General features: G+C 41.7%; 1 protein-coding gene across 1 annotated transcript in view; it reads right to left on the bottom strand.

The window, feature by feature from the left end:
• Nucleotides 1-20,645, bottom strand: part of LOC101531602 (transmembrane serine protease 11D) — a 50,341-nt gene that overhangs the window by 21,653 nt on the left and 8,043 nt on the right. Inside the window, exons 3-5 of the mRNA XM_004590895.3 lie at nt 17,863-17,964; nt 16,050-16,168; nt 4,818-4,885 (exon numbers count right to left, since the gene is read on the bottom strand). Of these exons, the coding sequence (XP_004590952.3) occupies nt 4,818-4,885; nt 16,050-16,168; nt 17,863-17,964 (289 nt within the window). The remainder of the gene's footprint in view (nt 1-4,817; nt 4,886-16,049; nt 16,169-17,862; nt 17,965-20,645) is intronic.

Here is a 20,645-nt window from a genome sequence, read left to right as displayed (position 1 = left end):
CAGCATGCTCTAAGGGAATTAAATCTGTATGTTTGCTTATTGCAGAAAAAATATAGACTGCAAAGATTTATACTTTTCAAAAATCAGGGAGTATGAACTATATTAAGCGAAAATAACATTAAGAAAGCCAATGCAGTCACAGTAATGCTAGAGTAAGCAATATTGACTTATGTCTTTAAGATTGAAAAATCATCAATTATGGATAAAAAGGAGTAAAATACCTTGATCAAATTAATAATTCATGAGTAAATGTGATTATTCTAAATATATAAACATATTAACAGGCACACGAAAAACTGCTTCAGATAACTAACCATCACGGAAATACAGATGAAAGTCACAATGAAGTTTACCTATCCCCAGTTAGAATGACTATCATCGAAAAAACAAAAAACAACAAATGTCAGCCAGGATGTGGGATAAATAATATCACTGTCCACTGTTGCGAATGTAAGCTAACACCACCATTCTGAAGGACAGTTTGGAGATTCCTGAGAGATCGCAAAATAGGTTTACTGTACAATTCAGTTATCCATTCCTGTGATTTTACTAAAACAAAATGAAATCAGCATATCACTGAGCTAACTATGCACCCATGTTTATTGCAGCTCAAGTGAAAACAGCTAAGACGTAGAATCAACTCATGTCCAGGAATGGGTGAGGGGATAAAGAAAATGTATATATCGCTGATGGAACATTACTTATTCATATTGAAGAATGAAATTTTCCCTTTTGAAACAAAATGGTTGTCAACTGGAAATCATCATGTTTAATGAGATTAGTGTCCAAAAAGACAGATATTTGTGAAATCAGTTGGGGGGCGGATAGAGAAGGGCAAGTGGGGAGGATGAAAGGGGAAATTCCTGAGCCTATAGAACTGTATCACAACAAGTAATAAAAATAGGTAAGAAAAAAAGTAAAACCTGAGTATAGCAATATTAGTAAGAACGTAAAACAACAGTGTCTTTCAGACACTGTTTGTTGAAGTGAAGAATTTCACAACCATTTTGGAGATTACGATGTCATTGTCGATCAAAGATGAAGATGCTCCACCCTCATAATCCAGACTACTGTTTCTAGATATTCACACTTGGAAAGTCCTCTCTGTTAAACATGAAAGAGTGCTCATTATAGGATTATCTGAATATAAAAAACTAGAAAAAAATGTAATAATGTAAGTGTTGAGTGAATAAACTGTGTTATGTTCATACATTAATACTATAATGAAAGCATGCCACAATTAAATAACTGAATTTAGCTGGGTTAACAGAAAAAAGTCAAATAAATTTATAGAAGGATGGCACAATTTACATTGCAATTGAAAAATATTCAAAACAGTGGTACATATCAGTCATGGATATGTTCATATATAGTTGAAGCATAGGCACATCATAACAAAACGATCATGGAATCCTATCCTCCTTTACATTCAAAAGCCATTCTACCTTAAAAGTCAATTCTACCTTAATGTTTTAGCAAGAATCCTGTTACTGTTTGCCATCACTGTTATTATCTAATCAAAGCCATCATAATCTCCATGGTTTTTAAAAACTTTGTTGCAATTTCACCCTACAGGATCTCCAGTTTGTTTCTTGCTCCACCACTTTGTATGACCCATAGGCTAGACTTCTGCATCCATGCTTTAAAATCTAAAGCTGAATCATGTCACTATGTTACATTCACTCAGACTAAAATCCAGATCGCTTACCTTGGCCGACAAGACCTACACACCTCGGCTTTGGATTGTCTCTGCCCAGAGTTACCTCCTACCGTGTTATCCCGATGCCTTTGCTGGAAGCCACACAAGCCCTTTGTTGATAACGTGATGTAAGTTCCCAAGGCACCTGCTGGTGCTTCTGCCTGAACTACTCTGACACATTCCGGGTGCTTCTCTTTTCTTCACGCATCTACTTCAACATTTCTTCAGTCTTCCCTGTTTGTCTCATATGAAAGGTCTCATTTCTCTACCTTTAACTGATCTTCCTTTACCCCACTTTATTTTTCTTTGTGACAGTCATTCCATGAAGGATACGTATTTACATGAGCTTTTTAAAATCATCTGACATCCCTGACTAGAAGCCAGTCAGTTTTGCACATTGTTAGTTTTGCTTTGAGTACAAATTCTCTACCTAGAACTGCATGTAGGGTCTGGCACATAGCAATCACTTATAAGGTTTTCATTGACTGAAAGCTAGTGGCAGGTGAGGAAAATGACATGATAGTGACATCTAATGGAAATTCCAATCATGTTTAGTTTATTGTTTTTTTAACTAAGATCTAAAAATGTAGTAGAATGTTGCTTAGACAAATATTGATGTTTGATAGAAGGCATGCATATTATTATTTTCTGTGATGTTATCTATATGCAAAATAATGTATCTGTGGTACTGGGACGTGTGCGGTGGCCTAGTGGCTAAAGTCCTCGCCTTGAACGCGCCGGGATTCCATATGGGTGCCGTTTTAATCCCGGTGGCTCCACTTCCCATCCAGCTCCCTGCTTGTGGCCTGGGAAAGCAGTCGAGGACGGCCCAAAGCCTTTGGACTTTGCACCCATGTGGGAGACCTGAGGACGTTCCTGGCTCCTGGCTTCGGATCGGCACAGCACTGGCCATTGTGGTCACCTGGGGAGTGAACATCCAACGGAAGATCTTCCTCTCTGTCTCTCCTCCTCTCTGTATATCTGCCTTTGCAATAAAAATAAATCTTAAAAAAATAATATATCTGTGGTAGTATTGACAGAAAAGGGTCATTTCATCTGAGACCTGAAATATGAGCAGGAAATGAATGGATAAAGGTGAATAAGTCTTAACATTTGTTTTCTGCATTCTGATACTTTAACATCTGCGCTATTTGCTGAATCTGTGGGATAACTGTTTCAGCTTTCCTTCTTGAGCAACTAGATTCCAAGCAATGCTCTTGATTGGGCTAGGTAACACTAGTTGGATAGTATTTAATAGGGGAGAAATGATAGCTAGAGATGGGTATATTAAATCTGAATCATCTGCAAGGAATATCCATGGAATTATATAAAGTGAATGTGTCTATATATGCTGAGATGGAAGAGGACTTCCCATAGCCACATTAGACTAACCAGGTGAAATTGAAGATTCTGAAAGGAGAGAATGTGGACTGAGTGCACAAAATGCTGATAGTACAGTCTGGTCTTCAGCAAGAATGCACAAAGAAGGAATAAGAGCTGGCAAAGACTTCAGGAGCAGCTGCTGGAGAGGAAAGAGGCAAATCAGACATAGGGTCATAAGAACCAAGGGATGACAATATATCCTGGACAAGCCAATGGGGACAAACACCACACAGAGGCCAAAGAAGAGAAGTAGCATGATTTCTCTGGGATTTATGATTTCAATGCTAATGTTGAAGTTAGCAAGAGAAATTAATATTTTCTGATGTGGTCAGAAGTCAGGCTGCAGTGGATTGGTCAATAACTGAGAAGTTAAAAAGAAAATGAAGATATACCAGTGGCCTATTAGTCCTCCGATTTTGAAGGTGTGTCTTTGAGTACTAGTGACTAGTACAGAGGCTTTCACACATACACAAAAATCTAATGGAAAATGGCACTGAATAGGCCGAAATGCATTTTGAAAAATATCCATTCCATGGCTCTTGCTACTCTTCCATGTCCTGAGAATTTATCTGATATACTAGATGACTTTCCAGAGAATAAGAAAAATAATTTTTTGTGGTGTTAATATTTGAGAAAAATTTAAAATAGAACTCTTCTATCTACCAAAGATTTTTGCACAGTGTGTTTGCATTTGGGGCACTTGTGGGAGAGTAGATAAAGGTGATTATTTTAGTCAGACTTCTTACATCATATCATATGGAGAGGACATATTTAGCTAAGAAAAATGGCAAACAACTAGCACACATATTACTCCTCTTCCTGTTATTAGTCTATGATAGACATGTATTGGATTTGACCATAGCATTCTTTTATTATAACATTATAGGAAGATAAAATCAAAGTCTACTTTTGATGCTTGTTGTGGCATACTGATTTTGGATGGCTGTCAGGAGCCATGTACTATAGCCACACTGAAGCCATTTTGAATATAGACCTATGGGACAGTGGAAAACCCCCAGTTGGCTAGATGCTTGGGAAAGAGGTTATGAAACTAATCACACGCTTAGTTTCAATTGTTTCTAGCAACTGTTGCAGAATGTGATTTATGCTATATCTACCAACATCTTGTACCTACACTATTATTGATATAGTGGTTACTATTGTTGATATGGTGGCTGCTCAAGAACAATCGGTCTGGAGACCATGGCTTGCGTCCCAGTTTCTCCTTCTCTCTCTGAGCCTTAGTTACTGAAGAATATAAAAATCCTCAATCGAAAATAATAAACTGACAGCTTGATCAGACCTACTGTCTTGCTGTCCATTCTTTGTGTCTCTTGTTCCTTCATTCTCTCCTAGGTTGATTGCGACCCCCGTTGACTGTCCTGCTGAACACAACAAACAGATGGCTGCTTCCAGACACTCAGTATTATCCACCATGTGTACAGTCTGTCCTATGAATGGTGTCCACTTTTTTATACAGCAGGTTGGTCCTGACCTTAACTTCAACAATCTCTCCACTCTTTCTTCTTCTATTTGAATTGGAGTGTGATGGTTATTAGCAACTAAATAAAGCATATATGCCATTTTGTGTGGGGGGCATTGCTTGTTAAGCATCAAAATTTTTATCATAATTACAAATTATACCAATGTGTAATTCCCTATTTATGCTGTGAATAAGAGTCAATTCATGCAAAGTTGCATCTACACTTAAATGTGTTTCATATATTCCACTTACCTCAGTTTGACAACATGAGCTCGAATGAACTGATTTTTTAAGCTTGATCCTTGGAATGTTTGAGTAATCTGTATAGAGAAAGTAAGACAAGATCTCTGTAATTACAGTTCTCTTTTCCAACCTTGCAACATGGGACTGATACTAAGGAGGAGTAAAGATCTAAATTTTCAGTTGAGTTCTGTATGGTTTCATCAAAAAACACATGGTATATGTCAGATTGAGTCTTTACCGGGAGTCATTCTAACATGTGGGATATTTACTCACGAGAGCTTGTATTATTTGGCTTGGTCGTTGTTATTAGAGGGGTTGGGGGTGCGCAGAAGTCAAGTTAACACTAGGAAAGTCTGTTTATATAATTGACAAAGGATGACACTGCCATACCTTGTTTCTTTAGAGGAATGAAGACCTATTGAGTCAGATTAATGTGAATATCAATGAAAAACTTTCCATGAAAGTACAGCCATCAAAAGCATTCAGAAATGTATCTATGCACAGCTGTCTACTACAACCTACAGAAGCTAAGCATCTACTTTTAGTAAATTTTATATTAAGTCCCTGGCCTTTTCTCTCCTTTTAAAATTAATAACCTGTTCAGATAAGCTTACTTTCACAACTTTTTTATTTTGCAAGCCATACTTTCGACTCATGCATTATGTTGGAGAAAAAACAAACAATTGAAAGTAGCTATCTCATGTCTTCCCTCTATGGAGGGTTAGTGACGGTGCTAATTTTGTATTCTAGAATAGTGTATAATTCTGACTCTGCATAATAAAGTCTACAAAATAAGGATAGTATTAATTATTTAAATATATTCTAACAAAGGAAAAACAATTAAATGTGTTAGTAGAACAAGTTATAAACATTCCATACAAGATATTTATAATCATGTTTTTTCCATTTCTAGAGGGAAAATGTCTTATTAGCATCCCATGATGTGTCCAATAAGTCACATTCTTTAGTACTTCACCATTCAATAATTGTATTTTGGTTCATATTATTCATGAGGTAAATTAAAGGAGCAATGTCTTTATTATTTATTATGGTCTAGTTACACTTTATTTCCTGTTTAGTGGAAAGATGTGGAAAGCTCAGTGTTGAAGGAGACAATATAGTACCCTATGTGACAACACGATCCGTCCATTATTGCAAGTGTCTCCAAATATTTTTGGTTAAGCATTCCTGTGGTTAAAACATCTTATGCGCGAGCCGAGGGCTGCGGGAGAGGACGTCTAGCTCGGATCCCGAACCCAGTCCGCCATGTGCCCATGGCTCATGGCGGGCTGGGCCCGGACATGCCTGGGTGCGGCCTGCTTCCTTCTGGGGTGAGTACGCCGAGGGGGGAGGCCTCCGTGACTGGGCATGTCCGGGACCCACCCACCACCCTCATTGGGTGGTGGGTGAACGGGATTGGGGAGGGACGCAACCTTGGGCCTGCAGGATCTAACCTCCGGCTGCCAGCGGCGAGCCGCGGGCTGCGGGAGAGGACGTCTAGCTCGGATCCCGAACCCAGTCCGCCATGTGCCCATGGCTCATGGCGGGCTGGGCCCGGACATGCCTGGGTGCGGCCTGCTTCCTTCTGGGGTGAGTACGCCGAGGGGGGAGGCCTCCGTGACTGGGCATGTCCGGGACCCACCCACCACCCTCATTGGGTGGTGGGTGAACGGGATTGGGGAGGGGCGCAACCTTGGGCCTGCAGGATCTAACCTCCGGCTGCCAGCGGCAAGCCGAGGGCTGCGGGAGAGGACGTCTAGCTCGGATCCCGAACCCAGTCCGCCATGTGCCCATGGCTCATGGCGGGCTGGGCCCGGACATGCCTGGGTGCGGCCTGCTTCCTTCTGGGGTGAGTACGCCGAGGGGGGAGGCCTCCGTGACTGGGCATGTCCGGGACCCACCCACCACCCTCATTGGGTGGTGGGTGAACGGGATTGGGGAGGGGCGCAACCTTGGGCCTGCAGGATCTAACCTCCGGCTGCCAGCGGCGAGCCGAGGGCTGCGGGAGAGGACGTCTAGCTCGGATCCCGAACCCAGTCCGCCATGTGCCCATGGCTCATGGCGGGCTGGGCCCGGACATGCCTGGGTGCGGCCTGCTTCCTTCTGGGGTGAGTACGCCGAGGGGGGAGGCCTCCGTGACTGGGCATGTCCGGGACCCACCCACCACCCTCATTGGGTGGTGGGTGAACGGGATTGGGGAGGGACGCAACCTTGGGCCTGCAGGATCTAACCTCCGGCTGCCAGCGGCGAGCCGAGGGCTGCGGGAGAGGACGTCTAGCTCGGATCCCGAACCCAGTCCGCCATGTGCCCATGGCTCATGGCGGGCTGGGCCCGGACATGCCTGGGTGCGGCCTGCTTCCTTCTGGGGTGAGTACGCCGAGGGGGGAGGCCTCCGTGACTGGGCATGTCCGGGACCCACCCACCACCCTCATTGGGTGGTGGGTGAACGGGATTGGGGAGGGGCGCAACCTTGGGCCTGCAGGATCTAACCTCCGGCTGCCAGCGGCGAGCCGAGGGCTGCGGGAGAGGACGTCTAGCTCGGATCCCGAACCCAGTCCGCCATGTGCCCATGGCTCATGGCGGGCTGGGCCCGGACATGCCTGGGTGCGGCCTGCTTCCTTCTGGGGTGAGTACGCCGAGGGGGGAGGCCTCCGTGACTGGGCATGTCCGGGACCCACCCACCACCCTCATTGGGTGGTGGGTGAACGGGATTGGGGAGGGGCGCAACCTTGGGCCTGCAGGATCTAACCTCCGGCTGCCAGCGGCGAGCCGAGGGCTGCGGGAGAGGACGTCTAGCTCAGATCCCGAACCCAGTCCGCCATGTGCCCATGGCTCATGGCGGGCTGGGCCAGGGCGGCCAGTGCGCCATTTGGCGCCAGGCTGAGCCTGCTGGCCGCCCGGCCGGGGAGCTCTGGGGTATTGGACATCTGAATCGCTGCTGAGATAGCTCTAGAGTGACCCCACTGTTTCTGGGATCTGAGTCAATCCTAAAGATTCCCAATGCCAGTAACTCTTCCTTTGAAGAACTTCCAATCCCTTAATAATGCTGAGCTTTGAACACCTATCAAGTAAAAGATAAGCTCCGGCTTGTGTAGCAGGCTGGCACCTAATGGTCCTCGGAGCAACCACGTGCAGGTGCGTGATTTACGGCTAGGAACGGTCCCAATCTGGGATGCTACAGCTGGGATGAGGTTCCCACCAAGGGGTGTATGTGCTGGAATGGGGGCTGCGTTCTATCTAGGAAACAGTTGCAGTCACCCGAGGCAGTAGTGTGGGCTGGGATTGGATGCACCAGGCCGGTTCAGATCCCAGCACCATCTGGTGTTATGGAGAAACAGGGTAGATGTGGGACTGACTAGGCTGGGTCTCAATCCCCTTCTGAGCCATGTGTGAGCTGTATGTGGGTATGGACGAGCCATGGCTGGGCTGAAACATCCAACAACAAGAGTCAGAATGGGGTGAAAGCCAGCCAGGAAAAGCCACTGTTCCTGCTAGGACAGGAGGTGAACTGAGTAGGGTTGGCTCAAGAACCCCCTGGCAAGCGCAAAATCTGGCATTGGGAGGGGTTCTGATGGAGGAGCGTGGGCAACTCCTCTGGCAGGACACAGTCCCTGCAGGTAAGCGCGAGAAGCATGATTGGAAACAGCCCAGAATAGGCCATGGAAAGTTTCCCACTGGCATGCATTCGGCATGGGTCAGGAGCAGACCAGGCTGAATCAGTTCATGCCATCCTCTGGCAAATCCGATCACCAGAACAGAGTGTGGAATGGGCCGGGTTTGGTTGCGACAAAACCAGTACACATTATGGAACGCCAGGGCGTGGTTGCCTGTACTGGATATGAATGCAGCACCCATCCAGCACACGTGAGATCCAGGAAGGGAGGGGCAGAGCTGGCGGGGGGGTTAAGGGGCTGGTCCCCTCGCTGGACAACCACTCCCACTGGAGAGTGTTGGCTGGGATAGAGACAGACACGACTAAGCAAGGCTACAACACCTGTGCGCTGCATGTGGACAAGATCAGGGCCACAGCATCAGCTGGCAGAAGCTGGCACTGGGGACTAATTCTGTCGAGTCAAATCACAGGACCACCTAAAGAGTGCACAAACCGGGACAGAGAGACCTGGGAGGGAAAAAGTGGGCTCCCCCTTCTTGGGTCACTATTCCCGTGGGAGGGCATGAAAACTAGGACGGGGCTGGGATGGCTAGATAGAGAGGTACTCAACAATATCTGTGAGGGCTGGATGGTTGAGTTGGTTAGATAAAACCAAGCTTTAATACCCATTGACAAGTACCAGAGCCAAATGGGATGGGGGACAGATTGGTCTTCTGCTACACATACTGGCAAACCAGGGTAGGGGGCGGTCTGGTGGGGGTTATTGTGGGTCGCCCCAACTAGGCTACAGCTCCCACTGGTTGATGTAAGGGCCGAACCAGACTGGACTGCAACACCCATTGGTTCCAGTGCAACTCGGGACTGAAAACAGAACCAACACAGCAATTGCAACCACCAGCTGATCAGGGTGATAGACTGTGCCGGGCCCTGTGCTTGCTAGAACATACAAGAATCTGGTCTGGGAATACCTCAAAGTATCTTTGGAGATCTCCCCACTTGAACTGCTGGACTCAGAATTCTAACCAAGAAAAGACAGAAGACAGAATAGGACAATCATTCATCTCAGCTACATGTTGGCAGCGAAATATGGGACAAATGGAGACTTCATGATGGACCATATCAATCAGTGGACCACCTCATCGAGCGAAACTGGCAGTGACTCATAACTGGAGAACTATTAACTCCACTTGAGCACATATCTCAGAGCATGCCCCACATCCGGGACTTGGGGTGGGCGGGAAACCGGGTGGGGCTTCTCCCTCAATATCCCCTTTTACCTCAGATACATGATGGAAACAATATGGACATAATAGCATTGCCCACCTCCCTATCCCCCTGAACTTTTTTTTTTTCTTCTCTTTCTTGATTTTCCTTCAACTATAATTAACTATGTAAAGATTGTCAACAACAATACAATAAAATGGATTATAAAAAAAAAAAAAATCTTATGCGGTCAGCCAAAGGTCACCTTGATTTGTAAGGTACATGTGCAGTGACTCTGTACAGCTAACAATGGGCATTATAAAACACTCACAAATAATAAATCAAAAAGGCCTAGTCATAAAATATATGCTTGTTATATTCTACTTATTTAGAAATAGTATCAGTGTTACAATGTGACTGGCTAGAATCTGTCATTTATAAACAGGATGCAATGGTTCAAGTCCCTAATTCTAATTCAATTTTGGTATGTGGTTTTAAGCACTGAAAATGTCTCCATGCAATTATGTGGCATAAGGTTTATTACTGACGGAACTAGCAAATCATGCCACTAACTTTTCAGTCTTATTTGTCAGGAAAAGCTTTGGTTGAAATTGGGCAAATGACTCCTGTCTTTGATGAGACTAAATGAAAGATGTTGCACTATATATGTATCTCTCTATATAGATAGATACAGATATACATATATTTATCTATACATATCTATCTATCCATCTATCTATCTAATAAGGAAATATGTTCAAAATTCATCAAACATGACAGTTCCTTTCATCAACTTTTATGTGTAATGCCTCAGCACTTTCATCAATACCATGTTTCATATCTTCAGTACAATGCTGTAAGTTAATCCCAAAAGGAAAGATACCATATGTTCTTTGTGATATAAGGCAACCTTCACATAAATATACGATCAATAGCCCTTTCAATACTGTTTATGTTACATCCGAGGGGTTTTGATATTTTGTTCTTATTTTCATTTCTTCAAAATATGATTTTTCTCTTATTAAATTCTTCATGGACACAGCTGATATAGCAGCATCATTTTCTTCAGGAAGGTTTCTGATTTTTAAAATTTCTTCAATGACACATTTGTCATTCAGTAGCATGTTATTTAACTTCATGCTGTTGTAAATTTTCTGTTTTTTTCCTGTTGATTTTGTTTTATGGCTTTTCATTTAAGGGGATGTACAGTAACTGTATAATAGAGAAACATATTGAGATGTGAAGCTAAAATGTAGTTTGCATCTCTATGTCCAAATCAAAGATGGAACTGTTAAACACATCTTGACAATAGGATGCTGGACTCTCTGCCATTGTTCATACCTGCAATGTCAGGACATACTTAAATAGCAGAATGATGGACTTAATAACTGTTTATGAAGGACTATACTATTGTAATAATATACAGAAACTCAATGATGAAGGGAGGAATTTGGGGAGAGAGGAAAGGAAATTCCAGACCTATGGAGCTGTATCATAAAATAATAATAGAAGTAATTTAAAAAAAGAAAACCTAATCATCTAACTTTGTGAAACAACTATTTTCAAAGCCTTCTCTTCAAACTCTTCTTGTGTATCTTGAAGAAACGGTTTATATGTGTGTTATGTATTAAATGCTTCTTAAGAAACAGGCCACTGACTTACATTACTTTATCTAGTACTGTGGTTTTAATGAGCAACAGATAAATTCCCACATTATATTACTGTTTGTTCATTACTGTGCTTGCATATTACCTTCAAATTACATATTTTCATACTGGTTTTTATGTCATGGAATTCCACCCAATCCCTTGTTGATTAGGGAGAGATCTGGGTTTACTTTTAGATTGGATAATTTACATTTGCGTTTGTAACCTGCCCATGAGTGAGCTTTGCTAAGTGCAGCAAACGGATGCTGGAGCGTAGATAACCCCACATTTATTGCCACCGCTCTCCTGTCCTTCAGGACTTACCGTGCTGACCATCTAACATACAACCAAACAAGGATGCCTTACCAATCCATTCAGTAATAGTAACAGAGCAAAATTCCTTCCCTTCTGTTTCTCCAAAAGATTATGTAAGAGAAAAACCTGAGCGACCCTGGAATATTTTCTTCCATCACTGCCATAAATTGTTAATTTTCTCTTGGATCTGCAACCTTGTTTAAGAGGCCCCTGGAGGCTGCACCTTGACTATAACCATGTTGTTGTTTTTGTGTCCAGGACTTAGCTCAGGAACTGACAGAGGGAATGCATGAATGGATAAATGTTTAAATGTGTAGTCAATTTGTTAACTACATGTGCTGAAAATGAATTTTGTCAAAAAACTGAAGGTATAATTGAAGTGATAAAATTAATTTGAAATGAATAATGCATTCTTTCTCTTCTATATCCTATTCTTTTGTGAAAATATCATTAGATGTACTTGAAAACAAAACGATAATTATTGTTTGTAGACTTCCATTGAAATTTCATCCCTGATGGAAAAGGAGTGTTGTAACTGGTTCAGTTGGCTATAGGTCTGACTGAAGTATCTTGATTTATTTGCAGACACCTATCTAATTAAAAGGCACTCGTTTGTTTGGAGCCACATAATTGGCAAACAGGTGCTTCATTGTTACTGTTTGGTCTTGTTCATTTATTTAAAGACAGTATTTGAGCACCTCTTGCGTTCCACATATGGTTCAATACCACCAGGTGTTGAAATGCAAATAAGGAGTCCCACAAGGAAAGACAGACACTAATTAAATACTCATATGCAGCTAAGTAAAATTATAATCTATAAACACATCAACACAGTTCAATGATTGAATCCAGTAATGATGTTGGAAAGACTTCTCAGAGGAAATGTATTCTGGGCTATGATCTTCTGCAAGAAATCAGAGGAGGTTATATGAAAGCAGAGAACGCCTCATGGGTTGAGTGACGGCATTTGCACAGTGTCCTGGCAGCAGCCAGCAGATGGCGCTGAAAGAATGAGAAAGGTCCAGGGCAACTGTACTAGGAAGAAGAAAAGTGGGTGGGAGTGGTAGCAAGGCAAGGCATTGCAGGTCTTGTCAGCAGGATAAGCTTTGAGTCATTACCACAAATAATTGAAAGCCACTGAATTGTTTACAAGAGGGTAGCATAATCAAATCTGCAACATAAGAATAACCTTTTGCTGTATACAGGCGGTCAGTTTCAAAGAAATAATGCAATCAGGCAAATTATCTATGTGTTTGATATTTCATGGTAGAGTTGATGGCTTGGATAGGCATTGCAGCAGTGGATATGAAAAGAAGTAATGGATTCGGGGAAAATATCAGTAACAGACTGAATAATTAGAGCAATATAAAAATATTTCAAGGATGAAGTCAATAAGAATAAAAATTATTTAAAAAGCTAGGGTTCTACAGGAACATTGTCTTGACTTTGAGATTTAATATAGTTGAGGTTTTCTGGAACAGCCTGGTAAATCTATCAAGCTAACAATTGGCTGAGAAGATTTAAAGTGCAGAAGGAGGGTCTAGGCTGGAGACTACGTAAGTCACCGATGGTTGAGTTCATGGGCATGGGTGAGCTCATCTGGAGATAGACATGGTGTGAGAAGAGAGGAGAAGATATTTCAAAGCTTTGAAGGATTTCAACATTTAACAGCTGTGTAGAGGAGCAGTAAAGGACACAGAGGAGGCAGGAGTGACCAGAGAGGTTAGATACAGGTGACTGGGGGGATTAATGCCTTTTGAGAAAATCATAGATTTTTAAAAATTAAAATGTAGTATGAAATCATCCAACCCAGTCACTTAATTTTGCCAATAAAGAAACCAAAATAGTGAGGCCACTGTGGCCATCTGGGGGAGTGAACTAGTGGTTGGAAGATCTCTGTTGCTAACAAAGACTCTGAAAATAAATAATTTTTTTTTGAAAAAAAATGAATTAGTATAAGAAAAATTTCTGAGGCTATTTCCTCATATTTTTTATGGGACAAGGATAATGATGATATGTTATAAGTGGGTAATGTGACTTGATTTGGAGGTTAGGACACTATGGGTTAATTGGATATACCATTTTCTGGTTGAATGCCATTTGGCATGTGACTTTTTTATAAAATATATTTATTTTGTTATTCCAATGTACAGTTCCATAGGCTCTGGGATTTCCCTTTCCCCTCTCCATATCCCTGCTTCCCTGGCCACCTCTAAGTTCCCCCATGTCATTACAATAGTGTCACAATCTCTCACTTTGTTGGAAAGGGAGGAGGAGAAGAACGGAAGAAGGGAGAGGCAAAGGGAGAAAGAAAGTCTCCCCTCCTCTGGTTTATTTGCCAAATGGTGGGGACGGGGTGGGGGTGGGTGGCGGTTTGGGGGGCGCTAGGCCAGGACTGAAGCTGGAAGCAGTAAACCAACTGAGGCCTCCCTTGTGGTTGGCAGAGGCCCAAGCAGTTAAACCAATACTGCTGCAACCCAGGGTCAACCTCGATAGGAAGGTCGATCTGGGCCCGGGCACCCTGACAGGGGATGCGGGCATCCCAGCCGACGTCGTAACCTCTGGGGTAAATGCCCATCCCTTCACTGTGTCTACGTGCCTTTCTACACAACTGGTTTTCTAATTCATATGTATATTCTGAGTTGAAAGGTAGCTCACTTACTTGAAAATATTTGTAATATAAAGCACTGTGTATTATTCATGTGATTTAAGCATTCAAAATGCTCTCACAGATGCTTAATATTAAAGATTAGTTAGGGAAATCATATATTAGAAGACTCTCAAGGGAAATTTCTTCAAGAAATTTAGATTGGCCAGTTGATTTTATTTTGAAACAATGGGATCTCACATTACAAATGACCTAACTAATCACCCCTGTGCATTCCTGAAAACAAACAGGTTGGGAGGTGATCACACTGGGGGAGGAGGTGGCTCTGGTGAGCCAAAGATTTTCATATTTTATAGTGTGGTTCCTAACTCAGGTTTTTAGCTTCTTGACTCTTTTTGGAACAGCTGTAATGAGCTTCCAAGTAGCCTTATTGTGTGTGAGCTGAACGCAAGTCTCTCAGAGCCTGTTTCAATCATAGTTTTCCACCTTAAGACTTTTGCTGTTAGATTTTAGTCATTGAGTACCCTATTCATTCTTAAAAATATTTATTTATTTGAAAATCATGGAGAGAAAGAGAAAGGAAGAAAGAGAGAGAGAGAGATCCATTTGCTGGTTCACTTCTCAAGTGGTGACAAAGGCCAGGAGCCTCATCCATGTCCCCATGTAGGGGACAGGGGCTCAAACACATGACCCACTTTCTGCTTCTTTCCCCAAACCCTTAGTAGGGAGGTGGACTGCAATGCAGCAGCTGAGACCTAGCCAGTGCCCATACAGGATGACTGTTCACAGATGATGGCTTTCTCTACTGCATGACAACACCAGCTTCACCCTGCTCATTGTTATAGCCAATCAGAACATTGCCTTTTATTTGAAACTGCCTCTGACTTCCATAACCAAGTATAATTAATCCCCCTTGCACATCTCACCAAGTTCATGCCTGTGTTGCTCCCCTGCCAGTTCCTATTATATATTTTGCTTTGTAGATTAATTTAGTCTCTTTCTCATTAGATTAATCTTAAGTGAAAGATCCATATCTCTGCCCTTCAAAAAGATGTTTACAGTACGTGGTTGATGATAAATAAATATTGTTCGTGTAGGAACAAGAGTTTTTTTTTCTGTGTCACAAACATGTTCCTCATCCTTAGCTCGTCTACGCTAGATTCCCTTTCCAAATCATTGGGATTTAGTTATTCATTCTCACCTCATTAACCATGTAAGTTACATACTTGTCTTCACTTTCTCTGTTCCATGCTTACCCTTCAAGCTTTTCATATCTTAACTTCTCGTAGGGGAAAACTGTGTGGGCCAAGCTGAATAATCAGTTCCCTGACTGTGACAGTTGTATTACAGATAAATTTAGTGGTTCTCAAAATGTAGTCCCTGAGCCATTTAGCATCTTTTTTCTGGCAGGCAGCCCAGGGACTTTGAGAAAGAGTGCAGTCTTGCTTTGTGTATTCCCATCCAAACTACATTGTTACTGATGTGGTAAACACATTTTACCATATACTTCCTTGAGCTTTTAATTATATAGGGCAAGAAGAAAGAAGGCAAAATGAAAAGCATTTAAAAAGGCAATTTTGTGCTTAGCTTGCACAAACAATAGACTTCTAGTCTTGGAAATCATAACCAGGTGAAATGCATTTTTCAAGACCTTCTAAAATTACTTGCTAATAACTTAAGAGGACGACTTAGTAACACTATCCTAGTAAATGAAGTTGGAGAAAGCACAGAGAAACTGATCTTTCATCATTGCAGGGGGAAATCGCGGAGCACCTGGCAACAGAAACCCAGACAAAATTGGTTTATTATCATAATAGTTTTATAATGGGATAAAACTAAGATAAATATCAACTTACCATGGTTTCAATTCTTTCACTCAAAGACCTGTATTCCTGTGTAGCTGGTGAACTTAACTGATTGCTGTATTGAACATTGAGAATTTGAAAGCTGCTTTGATAAAAGCAAGATTTTTGAGCTGGAAGAAAGGAGAAAAAGGACAGTCCCATATTAATATTTAGTAGAAAAATTTATTTAGGATTACACGATTATAAAACATTTTATTTCCTTAGGTGGAAGAAAACTCCAATTTAGCATAATTGTGATGATTACAAAATTATTTTTTCAGGTTTTAGGATTTGCAAAGCCAGCCACCCTGTGAGTGAGCATTAGAAAGTTCTTCACGCCTATTTGGAAAGGATTTCTCCTATGTTAATATCAGGCAAGGAAAGAAAATTGTGGCTTTTTATTTTTCAGAGACGGGAAAAGTTGGCTATCTCAGCTTTGGGAGCTCAAAACCTTGGTTTCCAATGCTCCATCAATACAACTTTCTCTCACTAGACTGCTTCTACAGAGAGCCAGATTGAAAACTCTTAGCCTCCCTTGGTCTGGACAGCAATGCCAGTGGGAGGGGTGAGATCAAAGAGGATCTGCAGGTAGGGGACAGCATTGTGCACAGCCATTTAAGCCGCTGATTGTGACATTAGCTTCTTGCTAATGCAATTGGGAGAGCAGTGGAAAATGATGCAAGTACACGAATCCTTACCAGCCATGTGAGAGACCCAAAAGGAATTTCTGGATCTTGGCCTCTGCCTGGCTCAACTCGACTGTTAGAACATTTGGGGCATAAATAATGGATGGAGGATTTTATGTTACAAGTATTTCAGGGCATGAGCATTTGGCTGAAGAGTCAAGATGGTTCTGATTACTAGCTTCCTGCCAGTGTAGATCCTGGGAATCAGCTTAAATTTGATTGACTGAAGTGATTATTTCTTACTACTAATTTTCTCTAACATTAAGAATTCTTTTAAATTGTTGGAAATTTTCCAACCTGTACATCTGTAAACATCTTTACCTATTTAGGTAGGACAAAGAATAAATAATATTCTCTTTTATTTTCTATCTTCACTTTTTCATACACATCCCTCCACACCCACATGTGTGACTTGAATGTTTTAACAGAATTACAGCTAAATTGAAAGAACTCAAAGAGTATCTTAAAGGAAAAATTATGGTGAATTCTATTATCTATGAAAATTTGACAAATCTACAGTAAAGCATTTTAAAGAATATTTACATAGATTCTAAGGAAAGTTGCTAATAAGTGAGCAGGGCATAATTTTTGTGGCATGATAATAATTTAAATACAAAAATTATAAACGAACACATGGTTTTTAAATATTTGTCTTTATGCCTTTCTGTTTCTCACAGGAAAACTCATCTTCTAAACATTATAAATGCTGTGTTTATAAGTTTGTGTTTTCAGGAAACAGAAGCAAAGATTCAATTATTGAGTTTTGTTTGTGATATTTCTCCTCAATGATTTTATCAAGTATTATTAAATGAAGAGAGAAGTCATATTAATACAACTAGAAATGAGCAAATTTCAGATTCGGAGAAATTTCAAGTGATTTTTGTTTCGTCGCTAAAATAATTCTTGACTGGATAAGACTATTTTGTGTTCTAAAAATGCCCACATAAACAAAAAAGAAAAAATAATGATTGAGGAAATATATAGAAATGAATGCATATTTAGAGAAGAATACAAGTAAGTTATATAATCTTGCAATATCAAGAAATAAAAGTAGTATATAAAAAAAGAAAATGCCAAACCTCCATTAGAAAGTGTGTTCAGTAATTTAGTTTGAAAAGTAATAATTTTGTTGTACTCACCAAATGCTAAAAAGTAGATAAGTAGAGCTACAATCCCTGCCAGGATCACCACGGATGCAACGACAACGACAAAGATCACGCATGGATTTAGGAACCTGGAAGTTGATGATCCCCGTGCGGGCCTTGGAACGAGAAGCAAGGATCACAGAGGGTCACTCATTTCAGACAAAGAAATCATCACTGCAGGTCGCAAGATCTCCTTTTTTTCCTCAAGTATTTTATTTGTACATCACACCACTTAGAGGAATATAATACTGAAAATGAACCTGAACGTAACAAAGCTTTTCTTAGCGAATATTGCTTTTGATGTATAGTTTTCAGCACTACTAACTAATAACACTTAAAATGATTTGGTGGGAAAATAAGGAATGAGAAAGAAGAATAAGAAATAAGAATAAGGAATCTTGGCCCATGGTTTGAAATTACTTTTCTTTCTTTTGCTAGTTGATCAACTCTGTGGGTTTTACTGCAATAACTTATAAGATCCCTCCCTTAGTGAACAGTTCTGGCCATTTCTTCCCGGATGCAGTGAGGAGAGGCTTGGAAGGAGCATAGTCATGGGCGAGAAAGCAGAAATGGGGTTGGTGATGGGGGCAGACCAGACTAAGCAGGGCTACAACACCTGTGCGCCTAGATCAGGGAAAATGTGAGCTAGATCAGGGAAAAGTCAGGCTGGGTTGATTGTTCCTAGTGGTGCAAACTACAATTAGAGTGGGTGAGGGTTGGTTGGGCTTAGCCACAGCATCAGCTGGCAGAAGCTGGCACTGGGGGCTAATTCTGTCAAGTTAAACCACAGAACCACCTGGAGAGCACATAATCCGGGAGTAGGAATGGCCTAGAAGGAAAATAGTGGGCTCCTCCCTCAGGGTTACCACTCCCACTGGAGGGCAAGAAAACCAGGATTGGGGCTGGGATGGCTAGACAGAAAGGCACCCAACAACATCTGTGTGGGCTGGATAGTGGAGCTGGTTAGATGGAACTAAGCTTCAATGCCCATTGACATGTATGAGAGCTGAATGGGATGTGGGACAGACTAGACTAGTCTGCTGCACATACTGGCAAACCAGGGCAGGGGGCGGGCCTGGTGGGGGTTATTGTGGGTCGCTCCAACTAGGCTGCAGCTCCCATTGGTTTATGTGAGGGCCGAGTGTGTGCTGGGCAGAATCAGGCTGGACTGCAACACTCAGTGGTTCCAGTGCAAGTCAGGGCTGGAAACTGAACCGACCCAGCAATTGTAACCGCCAGCTGATCGGGGTGATGGACAGTGCTGGGCACTGGACTTGCTAGTACATACAAGAATCTGGTCTGGGAACACTTCAGACAAAGTTTCTTTGGGGATCTCTGCAATTGAACTGCCAGGTTCAGAACCCTAACCATCAAAAGACAGAGGACAGGAACAAATCAATCAACCACCTCAGCTATATGTTGGTAGTGAAAAACTGGGCAAATGGAGACTTTAAGATGGACTATGTTAATCAGTGGATTTTTCAATGACCTCATTGTGCTTGGAGTGGCAAGACTGGCAGCAATTCATTACTGTTGAACTAACAAAACCACTTGAGCAAGACTCTTGGAGCATGCCCCACATCAGGGACCTGGGGTGGGTGGGAGACTAGGTGGGGCTTCTCCCTTAAAGTCCCCCTTTACCTCAGATACATGAAGGAAAAAATATGGAAATAATAGTCTTACCCACTTTCCTATTGCCCTTGAACCTTTTTACCCTAATTAACTATGTAAAGATTGTCAAAAATATAATAAAAAATAAATGCAGTCACAAATGCATAGTGTTCATTGTATATGAGTTCAGAAAATATTACTGTCTGCTCAGTGTAAAGTCGAAAGCGGGCAGTTTTAGGGATTTGTAAACTGAAAATACTAAGTACGTTTCAAATAAATTAATCCTCCTGCAGCAATTACGGAGTAGCTCTGTTTCCACAGATAAACTGATAAGTCAAGGTCTGTAAGTGTGGAGTAAGAAGCATTGAAACACAGGATTAAGTTGAGAGCCCTAACCTATGCTTGTCATAAAAACCCCAAAGCTGAAGTCAACTTGAGCTTTCATGTACTTCCCTTGGTCATGACTGTAAAGCCAGCATTGCTTTTAGTTAACAGAAAACATCTCAAACTCAACAAATGAAAAGCACCATGAGACATATGACTCAGTAATCAAAGGGTGTGGAGCCAAAATTACCTTAATCTCACAAGCCATAATTAATTGCACAAGAATGAATTGTTCCACCCCATAGCAACAGGTAAGGAAATGCCTGCTCTCTTGTTGGTAGTACAATTTACTGTTGAACCTCTATGTGTCACTTATTACAAAGCTTATATACACTTAAGTAGGTTGTGCACAATGTTGACTTGATAAACTTCAACTCAAAATTATGTTTGCAAGCACTGCCTGAGTTTTGACTCATAAAGTAATGAAAATCTATGACAGAACGTACTTTGCTTTTGAAGCGTGATCCTAATCAGTGATGGTTTTAGTGCTTGCATTCACATGGCTAAGTAAACATTCAGCTGTATTGTGTTTAACTCACTTCCCTCTCCCTTTTTTCATATTTTTTATTGACCTATAAAAACTGCATGGATGTTAAAACTTATCATCCTACGCCTTAAGGTGAGAATCTATATCAAGTATTGTACACATGCATTGCCAGTCTTCACACTAGTCATGCAAAGTCTACATTTTTGTCCTATTTAGAAGATAGTAAAAGTGAGGCTAGGAGAGTAAGCAAAGTAGTAAGGGGTCTGGGATGGGTTGGAAGACCACTTAGGGAGGC

The sequence above is a fragment of the Ochotona princeps genome, chromosome 7 (genome assembly GCF_030435755.1).
Source record: "Ochotona princeps isolate mOchPri1 chromosome 7, mOchPri1.hap1, whole genome shotgun sequence".
In the NCBI taxonomy this organism is placed as follows: domain Eukaryota; kingdom Metazoa; phylum Chordata; class Mammalia; order Lagomorpha; family Ochotonidae; genus Ochotona; species Ochotona princeps.
This window is presented reverse-complemented; position numbering and strand designations above follow the sequence as displayed.